The 20,323-nt window shown below is 38.7% G+C and overlaps 1 protein-coding gene across 1 annotated transcript; it reads left to right on the top strand.

Annotated features, from left to right (window-relative positions):
• The first annotated feature begins 16,524 nt into the window (after positions 1–16,524).
• Positions 16,525–20,030, top strand: LOC117733691 (chondroitin proteoglycan-2-like). Its single transcript, XM_034537515.1, has 4 exons — positions 16,525–16,580; positions 17,130–17,161; positions 18,584–18,610; positions 18,828–20,030. Exons 2-4 carry the CDS (start codon positions 17,137–17,139, stop codon positions 19,538–19,540), a joined length of 765 nt encoding a protein of 254 aa, XP_034393406.1. The 5' UTR covers positions 16,525–16,580; positions 17,130–17,136; the 3' UTR covers positions 19,541–20,030.
• Positions 20,031–20,323: the final 293 nt, after the last annotated feature.

The following is a 20,323-nucleotide window of genomic DNA, read 5'->3' as shown; positions in this document are numbered from 1 at the left end:
GAATATATTTTGTGCAAAAAAAACCAGTGAATTAATAGAATATATTTTGTACAAAAATAATTCACGATATATTATGTTCAGAGTACCATGTTTACAATCCTTTTTTTTTATACTACTCCTGCCCTGATGATGACCATTTGTGGTGAAAACCAAATGCCTTTTTAACCTAAAAGTACCGTTCTCTTCTCTTTGACCATTTTGTGATTAAATAATTCACAATATATTATCTTCACAGAGTACAATGTTTAAAACATTTGTTTTACTTCTTCTGCCCTAAATTGCGATCATTTGAGGAGAAAACCAAATGCCTTTTTAATCTATATGCATAACATAAAAATATATGTATTCTCTTCTTGCTTTGCTTAAAAGTACCTGAAGATTGTTCTCTTCTTTATGACTAGTTTTTCATCTTTAAGAGCACCGTAAGGCCTAGTCAGTTAAAAGGCTGTTTTTTACCTGTAGTTCACGGTCATTTGCTACTAGACTCCAGGAGATTAATAAATGTATGCAAAACAACATCTGTGGTAACCTGTTTGTTGTACTTCTTATATTATGTGGTAACCTGTTCTTTGTACTTCTTATATTCTGTGGTAACCTGTTCTTTGTACTTCTTATATTCTGTGGTAACCTGTTCTTTGTACTTCTTATATTCTGTGGTAACTTGGTCTTTGTACTTCTTATATTCTGTGGTGGCCTGTTCTTTGTACTTCTTATATTCTGTGATGGCCTGTTCTTTGTACTTCTTATATTCTGTGATGGCCTGTTCTTTGTACTTCTTATATTCTGTGCCATGTTACAGGACTCCGTTTCTCGACTCACACGTTAAAAAAAAATCACAACTCTGCAGACGCTGATTCCATTTCCGTCATTTGATCGATTTATTGACTTAAAACCATAATAAGTCTAACATGAGGTCAAAGACTGTGCTGCTATCCTATTCTACACAATTTAAAACACCAGATACTCTGTCCCACCCTTCCTCTTATCACATCTGATCCTCCAGTATATTATTCTGAATATGAATTTAATTTCCATTCATATGGTAAAAGTAACGTATTTTGATCACACAAATCAATTATATGATATAATTTGTAATCGAGACAAAAATATATGGCTCGAACAACATTACATGATGTAAGGAGATATATGTATGCAATTGCTGTGACTATCTCATGACAGCTCCGACCACAACAACTCCTCTCAATTGCTGTAAATGTCCTACATTATTACCCACAGATTATTTAAAAATCTAAAGGGGCTCATGCCAACCCTGCTGGGCCAAGAATGCTTTACAACTGTGCACATCAGAAAGCCCACACCCACAGCTACTCATTAAAATGGGTGTGAAGTTGCTGTGTTCTTGTTGGAAGACTTTTAATCAAGGTGTAATTTAGATGTGCCTTAAATGCTGTACCTCATTTCAACAAGGAAAATAGCCTTGTTCTGTCCTTGTATTGTTACTTTGTCTCAACAATTTGTGTATTTTGATAAACCTTACATCGTATCATAATGTTGTATTACATATATCTGTTCCCACTCATGTGGAAAAGTTTTTCTTGAAAGCTGTACTTTGTTGTTTATTGCATTACTTTTATCTTACATTAGGCGAGTATCTTTATTTTCATGGTCACTCAGTATGAATAATGAGTTTTGTGCAGGCAATAAAGCAATCGACAGCTACCAATGTGACATTATAATAAAAAAAAAGGTTATTTGTCTTTTTGTTGTATTAATCAACCCATATAATACCAACATTTACCCAGATCTGAAAATATCCAAATATTGTGACTTTAGTAACCGTTTGAAATAAACAAAAAGTCACAACTGTGAATTCTGATAGACACTTTTCTTCTGTGCCAGTTTCAATCAGTGTACAATTACAAAAAATGGAACATTGTGACCTACTTTATTGCCACACCCCGTCAGCTTCATACCCATTTAAAGCATCGCAGCGAGACATCTGTCAGTCATCAGTCACAGCAGAGAGACAGTGTTTGCTTCTTTCACCATTTGTAAGTATAACTTTTACTACGATTTTAACAAACCACTTTTTCACTGTTTTGCTTGTGTTGCAGTGTATATTGCTATACATATATCAAATATGAGGGATAATAAATAAAAGGATTATGTATGTGTATGTGTGATGCTGAGTACCACTATGTCCTTCCTACTCTCTACCTATACTTTAGGCATTCGATAGCTGTATTGTGAATGTTTTCTCTCAATTCGGTTCACTTAATTGTACAATTTGAATGTTTTAAGGTGATAATTGAGAATATTTCTTATATATTTTGGTAGGGGCTGACAGTGGCTGTTGGCTTTATTTTATATGCTAAAATACACCAGTTTTTCCAATACTTTAAAAACCACAAACTGCCTATTGGCACTGCTGGACACACCACAGAATATGAAAGTGACACACTTTCTAAAGACGATGCAGAAAGTTTGTGTATTATGCTGTCAGGTTTTCTGACTTGAAATAAAAACAATTTGTGGGACCAACTTATAAATATTTGGCTTAGGATGAGTATTTGTTTAACTTCTACCTATTGGGACTACAGATGACAAATAGCCTATTGGCTAACTCTGGCACATTTACAGAAATGTTTATATTAACGTGCACTGTCCCTTATTAAATAAACACTTTTTTTTTAATTTTTAAAAAACTTGTTAATAATTGTTTTCATATTTGTTTCCGCTGCACATTAATCAAATGCTTCTGTTTCTGCTTACACCCATAGTGGCAAAATGGGCAAGCTCACTCTAACTGCAGGTAAGGCCCCAAATCACAACAAGCTATCTTTTAACTTACTTCTAGTGGTCTATGGTATCTGTTGAAGATCAACATGGTCTTAGACAACTCTTTTGCTTGCACTTGCCCAAAAACAAAATGCTTAGTGGATTAATGAATTTATATTAACATTATTGCACGTTTTGTTTACTTATGTTTTTTGCCACTCAGATAATAGTTAAATGTCACTCTATATTCTTGATAATCCACACATCGTTATAATACCTGTGTTTTCTTTTTCTTTTGTTACTGTTTTTGGTGGACTGACCTTAGGCCTGTGCTGTGCAGGGTAGAGGGTGTGTTAGGTAACTTCAGTGTTAGGTCTGGGTTTTTAGTTCCATGACAGAGGTTCACTTCTTACCTGCATAGATTGCCATGGTTACTTATGCTAAACACCTAACTCGCTCCGGAGGAGGTGATGTTAAAGATAGGAGGTCAACTCGTATAAAAGCAGCTCCTCCTGACCAATCAAAGCTCGGTCAGGGATTGTATATTATTATTATTAGGCAATTAGGAAGAAGGTAAAGACACCTTTGTATCTGGACCTGGACCTCTAACCGGATAGATAATTGAGAAATATAATATTTTAACGGCGCTCTTCTTTTTTAACCAACGCAGCTTTTCAAATATGTGTATTTGGATAAAACTTGCAACTCCCGTGACTTATAAACACCCAAGGGATTGAGACCAGTCAGAGAAGATATTTCACAAGGCGTTCTCCAAGAAGAGAAGTGCAGACAAGAGACAAGAGAATTTAACCAAGAATTGGACTTTGCCTTCATTCTTCCTAGGTGCAATAAAAAACATTATGCCACATGTTCAGAGACCATGACGATTATTAACCTGGACAAAGAAAAACAAACTGTTATACTAGAGACCAGTAGACAAAAGATATAATACTTGCGTTTTAGTTTAGATTTGGGTGCACTGACCTGGGGCCTGTACCACGAAGCAGTATTTAGGGTTAGCAAGGTAAATTTAGTGTTAAGTCTGGGTTTTCTCTTCCATGGGAGCTTAATTTCTTTCCTGGATAGATCACCATGGTTACTTGTGCTGAACACTTAACCTGCTACGGAGCAGGTTATGTTTGGAGATAAGAGATCAATTCATGTAAAAGTAACGCCTCCTTACCAATCAAAGCTTGGTACGTAGATCAGAAATTAATATAACACAATTTGGAAATCTGTGTGGATTAGTTAATTAACTGATTTAGAATAGGACTGCTACATTTTGAGCAAGATAGGTATCTATATGAATTCATGTGTGTATCCTGGTTAATGAATATGTTGCAGATAAATTTATATGGCATATGTGAAAATATGTTAGCCTTATTCATTCAGTTGTAACCCTGGCGTTGTGAAGCAGACTTTAGAACAAACAAAATATAATCTGTATATATTCTCTTATCGTATGACACTTTAGCTGTCCTTCCTTCATTTGTCAGTTGAAACTTTGTTACCTTAAGCCTGAATTACGTGTTTAACTTACCAGTGTACTAACCAGTCTGTCACTTTGAAGGTCTCTGTGTGATCATCGCCAGCTTGGGTAAGTTTATAACATGTATAATTCATAATTAACAGTCTTACTAATCAATAAATGATGTCCTTAACTCAACAATTGGAAAACCAGCAAGGGATGGGGTAGTAGTGATTCAATGTCATTATCTTTAATGTATCATCAGCATTTTTATTACATTTATACATTTGTGTTATGCAGAGTGAAAATATGTGCTTTCAGAAAGAGCGAATAACACAACTCTGACTATAATTCTTTTAGGTTTACCGGGCCTTGTGACAGGAAGTCCATTACTTCCTAGAAACCACTGTATTGGAAAAGTGGATGGCTACTACCCTAAAACTGATGACAAATATTCCTATTACAGCTGTGTAGCTGGAATAACCTACGTCCAACCATGCCAAGCAGGTTTGGTGTATAGCCCATCCAAAAAGTTATGTGAGCACCCTGATCACACTACCAGTCCACATCAAGGATACTGTTACGGAAAAGTGGATGGCTACTACCCTAAAACTGATGACATATATTCCTATTACAGCTGTGTAGCTGGAATAACCTACGTCCAACCATGCCAAGCAGGTTTGGTGTATAGCCCATCCAAAAAGTTATGTGAGCACCCTGATCACACTACCAGTCCACATCAAGGATACTGTTACGGAAAAGTGGATGGCTACTACCCTAAAACTGATGACAAATATTCCTATTACAGCTGTGTAGCTGGAATAACCTACGTCCAACCATGCCAAGCAGGTTTGGTGTATAGCCCATCCAAAAAGTTATGTGACCACCCTGATCACACTACCAGTCCACATCAAGGATACTGTTACGGAAAAGTGGATGGCTACTACCCTAAAATTCATGACCAACATTGGTTTTACCAATGCGTAGCTGGAATAACCTACGTCCAACAATGCCCAGCTGGTTTGGTGTATAGCCCATCCAAAAAGTTATGTGACCACCCTGATCAAACTACTAAAGGATACTGTTACGGAAAAATTGATGGCTACTACCCTAAAATTGATGACCAACATTGGTTTTACCAATGTGTCGTTGGAATAACCTACGTCCAACCATGCCCAGCTGGTTTGGTGTATAGCCCATCCAAAAAGTTATGTGACCACCCTGATCAAACTACTAAAGGATACTGTTACGGAAAAATGGATGGCTACTACCCTAAAATTGATGACCAACATTGGTTTTACCAATGTGTTGTTGGAATAACCTACGTCCAACCATGCCCAGCTGGTTTGGTGTATAGCCCATCCAAAAAGTTATGTGACCACCCTGATCAAACTACTAAAGGATACTGTTACGGAAAAGTGGATGGCTACTACCCTAAAATTGATGACCAACATTGGTTTTACCAATGTGTCGTTGGAATAACCTACGTCCAACCATGCCCAGCTGGTTTGGTGTATAGCCCATCCAAAAAGTTATGTGACCACCCTGATCAAACTACCAATCCACAACAAGGATACTGTTACGGAAAAGTGGATGGCTACTACCCAAAAATTCATGACCAACATTGGTTTTACCAATGCGTTGCTGGAATAACCTACGTCCAACCATGCCCAGCTGGTTTGGTGTACAGCCCATCCAAAAAGTTATGTGACCACCCTGATCAAACTACCAGTCCACCTCAAGGATACTGTTACGGAAAAGTGGATGGCTACTACCCTAAAATTGATGACCAACATTGGTTTTACCAATGTGTCGTTGGAATAACCTACGTCCAACCATGCCCAGCTGGTTTGGTGTACAGCCCATCCAAAAAGTTATGTGACCACCCTGATAACATTATCAGTCCACCTCAAGAATACTGTCACGGAAAAGTGGATGGCTACTACCCTAAAACTGATGACCAATATTCCTATTACAGCTGTGTAGCTGGAAAAGTATACGTCCAACGATGCCAAGCTGGTTTGGTGTATAGCCCATCCAAAAGGTTATGTGACCACCCTGATCAAACTACTAAAGGATACTGTTACGGAAAAGTGGATGGCTACTACCCTAAAATTAATGACCAACATTGGTTTTACCAATGTGTCGTTGGAATAACCTACGTCCAACCATGCCCAGCTGGTTTGGTGTACAGCCCATCCAAAAAGTTATGTGACCACCCTGATAACATTATCAGTCCACCTCAAGGATACTGTCACGGAAAAGTGGATGGCTACTACCCTAAAACTGATGACCAATATTCCTATTACAGCTGTGTAGCTGGAAAAGTATACGTCCAACGATGCCAAGCTGGTTTGGTGTATAGCCCATCCAAAAGGTTATGTGACCACCCTGATCAAACTACTAAAGGATACTGTTACGGAAAAGTGGATGGCTACTACCCTAAAATTAATGACCAACATTGGTTTTACCAATGTGTCGTTGGAATAACCTACGTCCAACCATGCCCAGCTGGTTTGGTGTACAGGCCATCCAAAAAGTTATGTGACCACCCTGATAACATTATCAGTCCACCTCAAGGATACTGTTACGGAAAAGTGGATGGCTACTACCCTAAAATTGATGACCAATATTCTTATTACAGCTGTGTAGCTGGAAAAGTATACGTCCAACGATGCCAAGCAGGTTTGGTGTATAGCCCATCCAAAAGGTTATGTGACCACCCTGATCAAACTACTAAAGGATACTGTTACGGAAAAGTGGATGGCTACTACCCTAAAATTAATGACCAACATTGGTTTTACCAATGTGTCGTTGGAATAACCTACGTCCAACCATGCCCAGCTGGTTTGGTGTACAGGCCATCCAAAAAGTTATGTGACCACCCTGATAACATTATCAGTCCACCTCAAGGATACTGTTACGGAAAAGTGGATGGCTACTACCCTAAAATTGATGACCAATATTCCTATTACAGCTGTGTAGCTGGAAAAGTATACGTCCAACGATGCCAAGCAGGTTTGGTGTATAGCCCATCCAAAAAGTTATGTGACCACCCTGATCAAACTACTAAAGGATACTGTTACGGAAAAGTGGATGGCTACTACCCTAAAATTAATGACCAACATTGGTTTTACCAATGTGTCGTTGGAATAACCTACGTCCAACCATGCCCAGCTGGTTTGGTGTACAGGCCATCCAAAAAGTTATGTGACCACCCTGATAACATTATCAGTCCACCTCAAGGATACTGTTACGGAAAAGTGGATGGCTACTACCCTAAAATTGATGACCAATATTCTTATTACAGCTGTGTAGCTGGAAAAGTATACGTCCAACGATGCCAAGCAGGTTTGGTGTATAGCCCATCCAAAAGGTTATGTGACCACCCTGATCAAACTACTAAAGGATACTGTTACGGAAAAGTGGATGGCTACTACCCTAAAATTAATGACCAACATTGGTTTTACCAATGTGTCGTTGGAATAACCTACGTCCAACCATGCCCAGCTGGTTTGGTGTACAGGCCATCCAAAAAGTTATGTGACCACCCTGATAACATTATCAGTCCACCTCAAGGATACTGTTACGGAAAAGTGGATGGCTACTACCCTAAAATTGATGACCAATATTCCTATTACAGCTGTGTAGCTGGAAAAGTATACGTCCAACGATGCCAAGCAGGTTTGGTGTATAGCCCATCCAAAAAGTTATGTGACTCTACTAGTTCACATCAAGGATACTGTTACGGAAAAGTGGATGGCTACTACCCTAAAACTGATGACCAATATTCCTATTACAGCTGTGTAGCTGGAAAAGTATATGTCCAACAATGCCAAGCAGGTTTGGTGTATAGCCCATCCAAAAAGTTATGTGACTCTACTAGTTCACATCAAGGATACTGTTACGGAAAAGTGGATGGCTACTACCCTAAAACTGATGACCAATATTCCTATTACAGCTGTGTAGCTGGAAAAGTATATGTCCAACAATGCCAAGCAGGTTTGGTGTATAGCCCATCCAAAAAGTTATGTGACTCTACTAGTTCACATCAAGGATACTGTTACGGAAAAGTGGATGGCTACTACCCTAAAACTGATGACCAATATTCCTATTACAGCTGTGTAGCTGGAAAAGCATACTTCTAACCATGCCAAGCAGGTTTGGTGTATAGCCCATCCAAAAAGTTATGTGACCACCCTGATCACACTACCAGTCCACATCAAGGATACTGTTACGGAAAAGTGGATGGCTACTACCCTAAAACTGATGACCTATTACAGCTGTGTAGCTGGTAAAGCATACGTCCAACCATGCCAAGCAGGGTTGGTGTTTAGACCATTTAAAAATGCCTGTAACTATCCTGCTCAACCCTATTAGTAAACCTAAAGGATACTGTACAATTCCCTCCAAAATCTTGTCTTTAGACAATGCTGCAATATCTGTGACCATCCCTTACGGTTGCCACAACCACCATAGCAAATCCCATACCCACTACCACAAAAACAACCATCTCCACTACAGCTTTTACAACTCCCAAATCCACAGCAGCGTATTTGGACATTGTCAAATTCTGTTAGATGTACAATTTCCTGTGATTCGTCATTGCTGCCTGATATGGAAAGTTATATAGTAGTTAATTATGTTCATTTAATCTGACATGCCTTACTTAACTTCATGATTGTTGTATATGATATCGGCCTATGTAATTGTTGGTGTATTTAATCGTAAGGGTGTGTTCTCTTTGGTTTATGTTCAGCATTTGGTGAATGGCTTTTTTTTTACATTATGACAGAGATTTCACATATTGTATGTATATGTATGTGCTCTTTGTCTGAATGTAAATAATACAACAATAATATTACGGTGTTAAATATAATGAAACAATTAATCAATAAAATACCGCAAATATACCAGACTTATAATGGCATGTTTTTTGAGGGTTTTGATCTATGTTTGGTTGTTCTGTATTGGTTGCTCTTTGCATAACAAATATATACCTTTTTTTAACCAATGTCATGATTATGACTGAGCCTAGGCCCAACGATGAAAAATAAAAGATAAAAAGTGGTTTGAAGTTTAAGTAAAAAAGTATTTACTTTGAATTTAGTAGAAAACAATTACACATTAAATCCTACAATTTAAAGAAAGAAAAACAACTAATATCCAATGCAATTGAGTTTCAGTGCTTGTGTCACAGCCGCTCGGGAAACTCCCACTATTGCTCAATACATGTACCAGTACTTTTCATTACTAGCTGCTCTGACACAAGGTAATCATAAATATAGTTTAGGCTGTATGGTATAAAACAGTTCACAGTAGGAGCACTTTTTCTTTTTAAAACCCTTAAGAGCTGTAATGGTGACAGGTCGCCTGTTCCTTTTCTGTTATTTTAATCAATTATTGTGTCAAAAAAGGTCCTTTGTGTAAATTATTTGCATTTTTTAAAGGAGAAATGCATCTTTCCAAATCTGGCAAGTATTTGTCATTTATATATGTTATAGATCAGGTTTCTCTTAATAAACAATTTTAAATGAACTTTTGACATTACAAGAATGAAATTTAACCTATTGTATATCTCCTCAAACAGTTTTTTTACCTGGAGCTTTCAGTGTCCATGTTACAGGCTGTTATATTGGTAAATGTTCAGGCGTTTTAGAAATTTGTTTAGCTCCCTAAAGCAGTTCTTGTCCAGCTGAAGACAGAACCCAACCTTGCACTCCTCAAACATCCAGGGAGTGCTTTTATGGCAGAGAATTCACTGTTTCTGTCCCAGGCTGGCCTTCTGTCTGTTCTTTTCCCAGTGTCCTTCTTTTTGTTTGTGGGGACAGGAAAGTGGGCCATTAAGAATGAAACAATACTAATACTATTATTTAAAACATCAAAGTATTATCTACAAAGAAAATGCCACTAAAAGGCCACTAAAAGGCCACTCAAACACTTCTCAAACACTCTCCCCTGCTCTCCTGCTCTGCTCACTTCCACCCCTCCCCCAGAGGCAATCCCGCCACTGGTTTGTTTTTACCAGTACCGTAATGTAGCGCCTAGCAATGGAAAACTATGCTTCTTAGCGTTCAGAATACGTTGGAATTAAGTTGGTAGCGCAAAAGGTTGAGGAGTTACGGTTCAATGTTGCACGTCAGTGTCTGGCTCAGGGTGCAAGCGCTGGCGCCAGACACCGCTCTAGAAGAGATAAAAGTTAGCTGGAGGAAAAACTAATTAAATGGAAGCAAACACAGATCACCTAAGAGTAGTGGGCTAGAGTAGCCCCTACAATTCACCTTTGCTGTGTTTTGGGGTGACAATATTACAAACATTTGAGATGATATACTGTGACTCTAGCGAGCAAAAGTATCAGCACAAGATTTCAGAGATGGAGAGAATTTGTTGCCATTAGTTTAGCTTAGCATTCTGCTAACCTCCTCAGCGGTCCTGCACCACTCACACAAAGGTCTAAACTAAAATAGAGAGACGGAGCTAAATGTTGCTAATAGGCTGTAGTATTAGATAGATAAAGAGATGACCCGCTGTTGGGCTCATCCATAACCAAAGCATGGTGGAACCAGTACAGCTGGCTACTTGGTCAGCCTGCTAATTCAGCTTCCATTTAACACCAATTACAGAAAACACTCCGAAAAAGGTTATCATTTGTCTGGCGAAAGTGTGTGTTCGAGTTCATACTACCCGAGTGTACGCCGTTAGCCAAGTGTTGTAGCTAAATGTATAGCAATTGAAGCAATTCCATCTGCATTTAATTCAATACCATGTCTCAATATAACAGAGGACTCCTGTACTAACTTTAGTCCGGTAGAAAAACATCGCAGAAGCTTCGAAGGATATGAAGTTGAACCAATTTAGAAGAATCTCCGTTAGTTTTGCGAGATAGTCCTAAAACATATAAGAAGGCCCTATTGCTCATCAATATCAGAGAAATATACGTACAACCATAGCTTTTCACGGCCAGGTGTGTGTGTGTGTGTGTGTGTGTGTGTGTGTGTGTGTGTGTGTGTGTGTGTGTGTGTGCGTGTGTGTGTGTGTGTGTGGGGTGTGGCTCCATTCGAGTCTCCTCCCGGCTCCCTCCTGATAACAACTCACCTCACCTGCCCAGTCAACCCACCTGCCATCCATCAACTTATCACTCAACATTATATCTACCCCGGCTCTTCATCCACTCTTTGCCAGATCGTTGCTTAACCTCAGTGGGAGTCAGCTTGGTATCGGCCTTGCAGTTTTTGATTCCTGTTCTGAGTTTATCTAAGTATTTTTCTATTGTATTTACCCTGTTCGGCCTGTGCCAACTGTTTGGATCATCTTCCCAGATCTCTAGTCTGTCTGCCCTGCCTTGTCCTGCCCAGTTTCCACCCTTGACCTATTGTCCTCTGATTCCCTGCTGTCCCTGTCAGTCTTTCCCCCTTGGTGTCCTCCTGGAAATAAAAACCCCTAAACTCAAAAACTCTGGTCTGCATCTGGGTCCGCCTGGCTGAAAGTCAGTCTGTTGAGCTGTGTATTCCTATAGACCTCAGTAGTAAAAACTTCATGAACTTCTTCAATGGTAAGATTCTAACTGTGGTTGCAGGGATGTGGTTGGGCTCAGCTGCAGAGGGAAGGGGGGGGGGGGGGGAGTGGCTCAGGGAACAGTGCTGGGAAGAGGCCTTATTGACTTCAGCTGGAAATAATTGCGTCTCCCTGATATAATCGGCAGGAGGGAGCGTAACCTGCCCTTCCTCTCGAAGATCCTTGAAAAATTAGTCGCAAATCAGTTGAGACTTTCGACATTACAGTTTCTTTGAAAAGACCATAGCACATAGACACCACTGCTGAATATTACTCATGACCTTTCAATTGTGTTGTATAAAGGACTTGTCTCTGTACTTGTACGCATTTGACACCATTGACCATTACAGATACTAGATCAGTCGATTGGCATTAAAGTTACTGCACTAAGCTGGTTTAAATTATATTTATCAGATCGATCTCAATTTGTATATATAAATGATGAAACTCTATGAACACCAACGTTACTCACGGAGTTCCACAAGATTCTGTGCTTGCACCAATTTTATTCGCCTTATATATGCTTCCTTTAGGCAATATTATCAGAAAACACTCCTTAAACTTTAATTGTTATGCAAATTATACTTATTACTTATCAATCAAGCCAGACAAAACCAATTACTTTAGTAAACTTCAAGCATGTCTTAAAGTCATATAAACCTGGATGACCTGCAACTTTCTGATGTTATTTTACTAGGCCCAGAACACCTACGGAATCAATTATCAAATTATATAGTTTCTCTTGATGGCATTGCTCTGACATTTAGCACCACCATAAAGAATCTCAATGGTATCTTTGATCAGGACATCCCACGTAAAAAATATTTTTTTTCTTCTAGGTAACATTTAAAAATCAGACACAAAATTAGTTCACACATTAGTTACTTCTTGACTAGATTACTGCAATTCCTTATTATCAGGCTGCTATAATAAGTCTCTTAAATCTCTCGAGTTGATCCAGAACGCTGCTGCTCGTGTACTAACAAAAACTGAGTAAAGTGATCATATTGCTATTGTATTAGCTTCTCTGCACTGGCTCACATTTAAAATTCTTCTCCTCCCCTACAAAGCCCTAATTGTTGAGGCACCATCATATCTTAAGGAGCTTATAGTAGCATATTACCAACTAGAGAGCTGTGCTCAATGAATCTGAGGCTACTTGTATTTCCAAGAGTCTTAACAAGTAGGATAGTAGCCAGAGCATTCAGTTATCAAGCTCCTCTATACATTATCAGTAGATGTAACACAGAACAGGGTTTTCCAAATAGAGAGAAAAAAATGCATGATTCAGAGCGCATGTGACCAGTACTACAGGCAAAAAAACAAAATGAGCATAGATTTCATGCACTGTACCCTGTACACAATGGACAACTTGGCAACTTGAGTTACAGTGTATATTGCAGAATATAAAAGAAATACACACAGAACAAGATGTGGTTCTCTAACCTCTAACCTTCCTTGGACTTACTACAGTAAGCATTGCATTGATTGAGCATCAGGCTCTTCATTGTTTTATGTGAAGATGTATTTGTAGTCAGTGCTCTACAGGAGTTAACTTACATTATAAGTCATGATAAAATGTTCATAGAAATCAATTTGTGTTGTCAACTACTGATAGTGCTCTTAATTGACACACTTGCTGCGGAGGTGAAGGTGCTCCACGGTGAGAGAGAGGAAGGGGGGATTTTATTTTATTTTCATACAACCGGGACTGCCCTAGCTGCAGTGCACACCAACAACCAATTCAAATCAGTTTATTTTGTATAGCCCAAAATCACAAATTACAGATTTGCCTCAGAGGGCTTTACAATCTGTACACATACGAAATCCCTGTTCCAGGACCTCACAACGGATCAGGAAAAACTCCCCCCAAAAAAGAAGAAACCTTCAGGAGAGCAACGGTGGAGGATCGCTCTCCCTGGATAGACAGAAGCAATAGATGTCATTTGACAGATGAACAGCGTTACAGGGTTACAACACATTCAATAAATATGACAGAAATGTATTAATAATTAGTAGTAGGCATGGACCACGATCCAGACCTCCACAATCCAAGAAACAGGAGGCCGGCCCACCAGGCAGGAGGCATCACACACAGCCAGGTCCAATGGACCCTATGAGATGTCACAAAGACTCCGGAGAGGAAGCAGAGTTAGTAATGTGCAATGAAGATATGTAAATGCATCCATAAGGAGAGAGAGAAGAGGAGAGAGGAGCTCAATGTATCCTTAAATGTAAAAAAGTGGAAGTTGGTTCCATAAAAGAGGAGCTTGATAACTGAAGACTCTGGCTCCCATCCTACTTTTTAAGACTCTAAGAACCACAAGTAGCCCCGCATTTAGTGAGCGCAGTTCTCTAGTGGGGCAATATGGTACTACAAGCTCCTTAAGATATGATGGTGCATCACCAATCAATGCTTTGTAGGTGAGGATAAGTGTAACGGATCCCCATATATGAAGTGGCATGAAACTTACTGCTGGTGAAATTACTCCTTTATTTTCTTCCTTAGGGTCACAATACATTCTTTGAAATGTGTAAACTATCACCACCGTAAGAGCTTTAGCCTCATACGGGTCAAAATTAAACTATTAAACTATTAAAAGTATAAATGCGCATCCGTCCGTAACGAGATCCATAGCCGTACAGTCAAGTTCGCATTCAAACGTAAAACAAAACTGCGATTCCTTTTTACCTTTTCAAAATAGAAAAGTCTAATTTATCTATGAGAGAGGAAGTAGCATGAAGCCTTTTTCTAAGTCTTTCAAACAATACAATATCTAGGCATGTGTCAAAACCAATAAGGCAAATATGAAATAAGAATTTTAAATGTGATTCTTGATTTTACAGGGAGCCAGTGCAGAGCAGCTAATACAGGAGTAATGTGATCTCTTTTCTTAGTTTTTGTGAGTACACGAGCTGCAGCATTCTGGAGTAACTGGAGGGATTTAAGAGACTTATTAGAGCAGCCTGATAATAAGGAGTTGCAGTAATCTAGTCTATGAGTAACAAACGCTGGACCAGTTTTTCTGCATTGCTTTAAAACAGGATGTGCCTGATTTTTTTAAATGTTACGTAGGTGAAAAAATGCAGTCCGTAAGATTTTTTTTTACGTGGGAGTTAAAGGACAAGTCCTGATCAGCTTTATGCAAAGCAGCCCAGCCGAAGTCTCAAGAACCACAACAACTCAAATTACCAGGACACATACTGGAAATCGCTGTTATGGACAAAACGATGGGCAATACGGCAACACTGATGACCCACATTATTTTTAAGACTGTTCTGATGGAATAGACTACGTCCACCGCTGCCATGAAATGTGGTCTTCAGACAAGACTCCAATTGCTGTGATTATCCAAAACATATTTACCACTACCACCACCACAACAACCATGACTACTAAAACTACCAGGACACATACTGGTAACTTCTGTAATGGACGGAGCAAAGGCCAATACCCCAACCCTGATGACACAGATTCTTTATAACGTTGTGCTGATGAAAGAGCCTACATCCAGGGCTGTCAACAGATTTGGTCTGCAAATACTGAATTTGCATTGACTATCCCAAGTCATCTTCCACGACCAACCCCAAAACAACTAGCACTACCCTATATGAAAAACCTGTGAACTCTTGTTTTGAAAATAATGACGGGCACTATGCTGTCCAAAGAATGTTATACAACTGCAAACTGTGCCAGATAGCCCACACCCACAGCTTCTCAGAAAATTGGGTGTGAGGTGGGTGTGAATTTATAATCCCTTACATTCTGTTCCTCAATTCAAAAAGGAAACTGTCCTTGTTCTGTGTATGTATTGTTACTTCTCAATAATTTGTGTATTTGATACACCGTAAGTCATGTACGTCTACATGGTGTTGTTTTGTTGATCTCAGGGAATCTATTAGCAACTGGCTAGGAACTACAGGTGAAAACCACACTTTGCACTGATTAGAGTGTTTTTTTACCACATGTTGTTGAATGAAGCAAACACAGATGTAGATCAATGGCTGTAACTCTCACTTTATGTAAACCTATTGGTTATGTTTATTATTTGCTGTGCCCAGAGCTGTATACTTAAAATTGTAATTAAATTGAGTGATATGAGACTGGACTTAGTTAAAGACTTGGTTATCTAACCTTAAGGTTCCTTGGACTTACTACAGTAAATGTCACACTGACTCTGCATTATGCTCTTCATTGTTTTATGTGAAGATGTATTTAGATGCAGGGCTCTACAGCAGTGGTCTTCAACAGGGTGTCCGTGGAATCTTTGGTTGATTAGATCTTTTATTGTTGTTGATCCAACATATTGTAGCGAATGGATAAATGGAGACATAGGATGTTATCTTTCAGAAATGCTCACATCCAGCAACACACAGGAGCTCTCTCAAGCTGGGCACCAGTTCACTCACAGCACGAGAGCAGCCATGGGCTGATATGACCCTCTGCCTGGCAACCTCCATCCAAGGATAGATAAGTATATGGGTAAAAGATAATCTTAACCCATCTTTCAAGGTTTAGCATGTTATGCGTTCTGAGATGCTCTTCTAAATACCTCTTTTGTAACTAGTGGTAATATGAGGTACCAGTCTGACCATCCTCCTCTGACATCTCCCATCAACAATGCAGTTTTGCCCCGAGGCTCCCATAGCTGGATGTTGACAGACACTTTTCTTCTGTGCCAGTTTCTATCAGTTTACAATTGGAACATTGTGCCCAATTGCCACACCTCGTCAGCTCGATACCCATATAAAGCATCGCAGTGAGACATCTATCAGACATCAGTCCCAGCAGAGAGACATCCTGCTTCCTTCACCATTTGTAAGTATACCTTTTTAATTTGATCCTACCAACCACTTTTTTACTGATTTACTTTTTATTGATAAATATATTGCTATCCCACACAGGGATAATGTATGTGTATATCTTATCGACTCCATACCAATACGTTTGGCATTTGATAGCTGTATTGCACATTTTTCTCTCAATTCTAGTCAGTTTGACAATTTAAATGTTTATCTTGTCGAGAATGGAGAATATTAAGTATTTTGGTGGATTCTGACTACATCTACTACTTGGCTCTTGGTTACATCATATATGTGTGAAATGTGTCAAAGATATTTTGTTCCAAGACTTTGATTAAACCTTTGCTTCGTGGCACTGCTGGAACAACCACAGAATATGAAACTGACCCACTTTCTAAAGACAATGCAGCAAGTTTGTATTATGCTGTGTGGTTGTCTGACTAGAAATATATGTTTTAATTTATTAATAGTAATTCAGGGTGAATATTTGTCTAATTACTAATTCTCTTCATATTTCTTCCGCTGCATATTAATCAAATGCTTCTGTTTCTATTTACCCACATAGTGGCAACATGGGCAAGCTCACTCTAACTGCAGGTAAGGCACGCCAATCAAGTAAATGTTTTTTTAAAGGGTCAAAAACGTATTTTATAACTTATCTCCAATGATATCTTCCAAAGTACTTAAATCATTGGCCCAACATTGTCTTAAACAGCTCCTTTTATTTAAATTGCTTAGTGGATTGATGAATTTGTATTGAAATTATTTTAATTTAGTTTTGTTAATTGTTCAATTGAATGAAATGTTATCAAGAATACATATTACTTTTTTATTTTTAAAATGGAAAAACAAAATTCCATTGAATTCTAATTTAATTAGGTGACTGCAGAAATCTCAGAGTATTATCTTATTAACTTGGACGAATAAAAACAAAACGTTATACTAGAGACCAGTACACAAAAGATATAATACTTGCGTTTTAGTTTAGATTTGGGTGCACTGACCTGGGGCCTGTACCACGAAGCAGTATTTGGGGTTAGCAAGGTAACTTCAGTGTTAAGTCTGGGTTTTCAATTCCATGCAAGCTTAATTTCTTTCCTGGATAGATCACCATGGTTACTGAACACTTAACCTGCTCCGGAGCAGGTTATGTTTGGGGATAAGAGATCAACTCATGTAAAAGCAACGCCTCCTTACCAATCAAAGCTCGGAACGTATATCAGAAATTATTATATAACACAATTCAATCAGTTAGTGACGTTGTGAAACGGACTTGAGAGCAAATTAAATTTAATCAGTATTTATTCTCTTATCGTATGACACTTTTGACCGTGCGTTGCAGTGTTACCTGTCTCTGGTTACTTGTATGTACACTGTGGGTGATTATAACATATGGAAAGAAAACATCTTACTGCTGAGAATTATGTTTTTAAATATATTTTGTATTCAGTCTGTTTAACACCGCCAGAGCTGCAGCTGAAGGAATACGGATGAATTATTGTCATACACGCTACAAGAATACATCTAAGTAACGCATTCATTGAAAATAATACACACATTTAATTATACCCAGAGCTATTGTGTCCTATATATGAAACAGTGATATTATCAATATGTTGATTTTTGCATTCACGCAGTAGGAAATTTCTTGCCAGCTGTCCTTCCTTCATTTGTCAGTTTAAACCTTGTTACCTTAAACCTGAATTACGTGTTTAACTTCTACGTATTAGTCCGATATTATAATTCTGTCCTCGCTCTGCTGACAGCAGACTTGTCCGTTGTGGTGATTGGTCAGATGCTGCAACCACTGCCTCTTTTTATGTGAACACACTCATAACCAGATTAAGAAACCCTGGATTGATTTACAGAGTAGATAACCAGTTTAATGGATTCGCAGTTGTTAGGGTTAGTTTAACCAGATAACCAAAACATAGCCTGGGTATGTTGAACTCACTTATGGGTACAGTCCCTTGTTAATCTGAGTTTGAAGCCGATACTAACCAGTCTGTCACTTTGAAGGTCTCTGTGTGATCATCGCCAGCTTGGGTAAGTTTATAACATGTATAATTCATAATTAACAGTCTTACTATTCAATAAATTATGTCCTTGAATCAACAATTGGAAAACCAGCAAGGGATGGGGTAGTGGTGATTCAATGTCTTTTTTTAAAATGTAATTACATTTATACATTTGTGTTATGCAGAGTTAAAATATCTGCTCTTTCAGAAAGAGCTATTAACACAAATCTGACTAATGCTTTTAGGTTTACCTGGCCTTGTGACAGGAACTCCATTACTTCCTGGAAACCCCTGTAATGGAAGATTGGATGGGAACTACCCTAACCCTGATGACCAACACACTTTTCATCAATGTGTAGCTGGAAACACCTATGTCCAACCATGCCCAGCAGGTTTGGTGTATAGCCCATCCAATGATCGCTGTGACCATCCTGCTCAAACTACCAGTACACTTCAAGGATACTGTCACGGAAAAGTGGATGGGAACTACCCTAACCCTGATGACCAACACACTTTTCATCAATGTGTAGCTGGAAACACCTATGTCCAACCATGCCCAGCAGGTTTGGTGTATAGCCCATCCAATGATCGCTGTGACCATCCTGCTCAAACTACCAGTACACTTCAAGGATACTGTCACGGAAAAGTGGATGGGAACTACCCTAACCCTGATGACCAACACACTTTTTACCAATGTGTAGCTGGAAACACCTATGTCCAACCATGCCCAGCAGGTTTGGTGTATAGCCCATCCAATGATCGCTGTGACCATCCTGCTCAAACTACCAGTACACTTCAAGGATACTGTCACGGAAAAGTGGATGGGAACTACCGCAACCCTGATGACCAACACACTTTTTATCAATGTGTAGCTGGAAGAACCTACGTCCAACCATGCCCAGCAGGTTTGGTGTATAGCCCATGCAAAAATGCATGTGACTATCCTGCTCAAACCTAGCAGTAAACCTAAAGGATACTGTAAAATTGCCCCCAAGATCTTGTCTTGCCACAACCACCAAAGCAAATCCCATACCCACTACCACAAAAACAACCATCTCCACTACAGCTTTTACAACTCCCAAATCCATAGTAACGCATTTGGACATTGTCAAATTCTGTTAAATGTACAATTTCCTGTGATTCTTCATTGCTGCCAGATATGAAAAGTTATATAGTAGTTAATTATGTTCATTTAATCTGACATGGATTCATAATTGTTGTATATGATATCGGCCTATGTAATTGTTGGTGTATTTAATCGTAAGGGTGTGTTCTCTTTGGTTTATGTTCAGCATTTGGTGAATGGATTTGTTTTACATTATAACAGAGATGTTACATATTGTATGTATATGTATGTCATCTTTGTCTAAATGGGAATAATACAACAATAATATTATGGTGGTAAAAATAATGGCACAATGAATCAATAAAATATTCCAGACTTATAATGGCATGTTTTTTGAGGGCTTTGATGTTTGGTTGTTCTGTGTTGGTTACTCTTTGCCTATCCGCTCTTTGTAAAAATGAAAAACACAATATAGACCTTTTTTGAACCAATGTCATGATTATGTGACAGAGATTCTCCTCAGGACGCATGACTAAACCTAGGCCCAACGAGGAAAAATAAAAGATGAAAAGTTCGGAAAGTTCGAAGTTTAACTAAAAAAGTATTTATTTTTGAATTCGGTAGAAAGCAATTACACATTAAATCCTACAATTTAAAGAAAGAAAAACAACTAAT

This window comes from Cyclopterus lumpus, chromosome 7 (genome assembly GCF_009769545.1).
Source record: "Cyclopterus lumpus isolate fCycLum1 chromosome 7, fCycLum1.pri, whole genome shotgun sequence".
In the NCBI taxonomy this organism is placed as follows: domain Eukaryota; kingdom Metazoa; phylum Chordata; class Actinopteri; order Perciformes; family Cyclopteridae; genus Cyclopterus; species Cyclopterus lumpus.
Note: the sequence above shows the minus strand (reverse complement) of the source record. Positions and strands in the feature narration are given on the sequence as shown.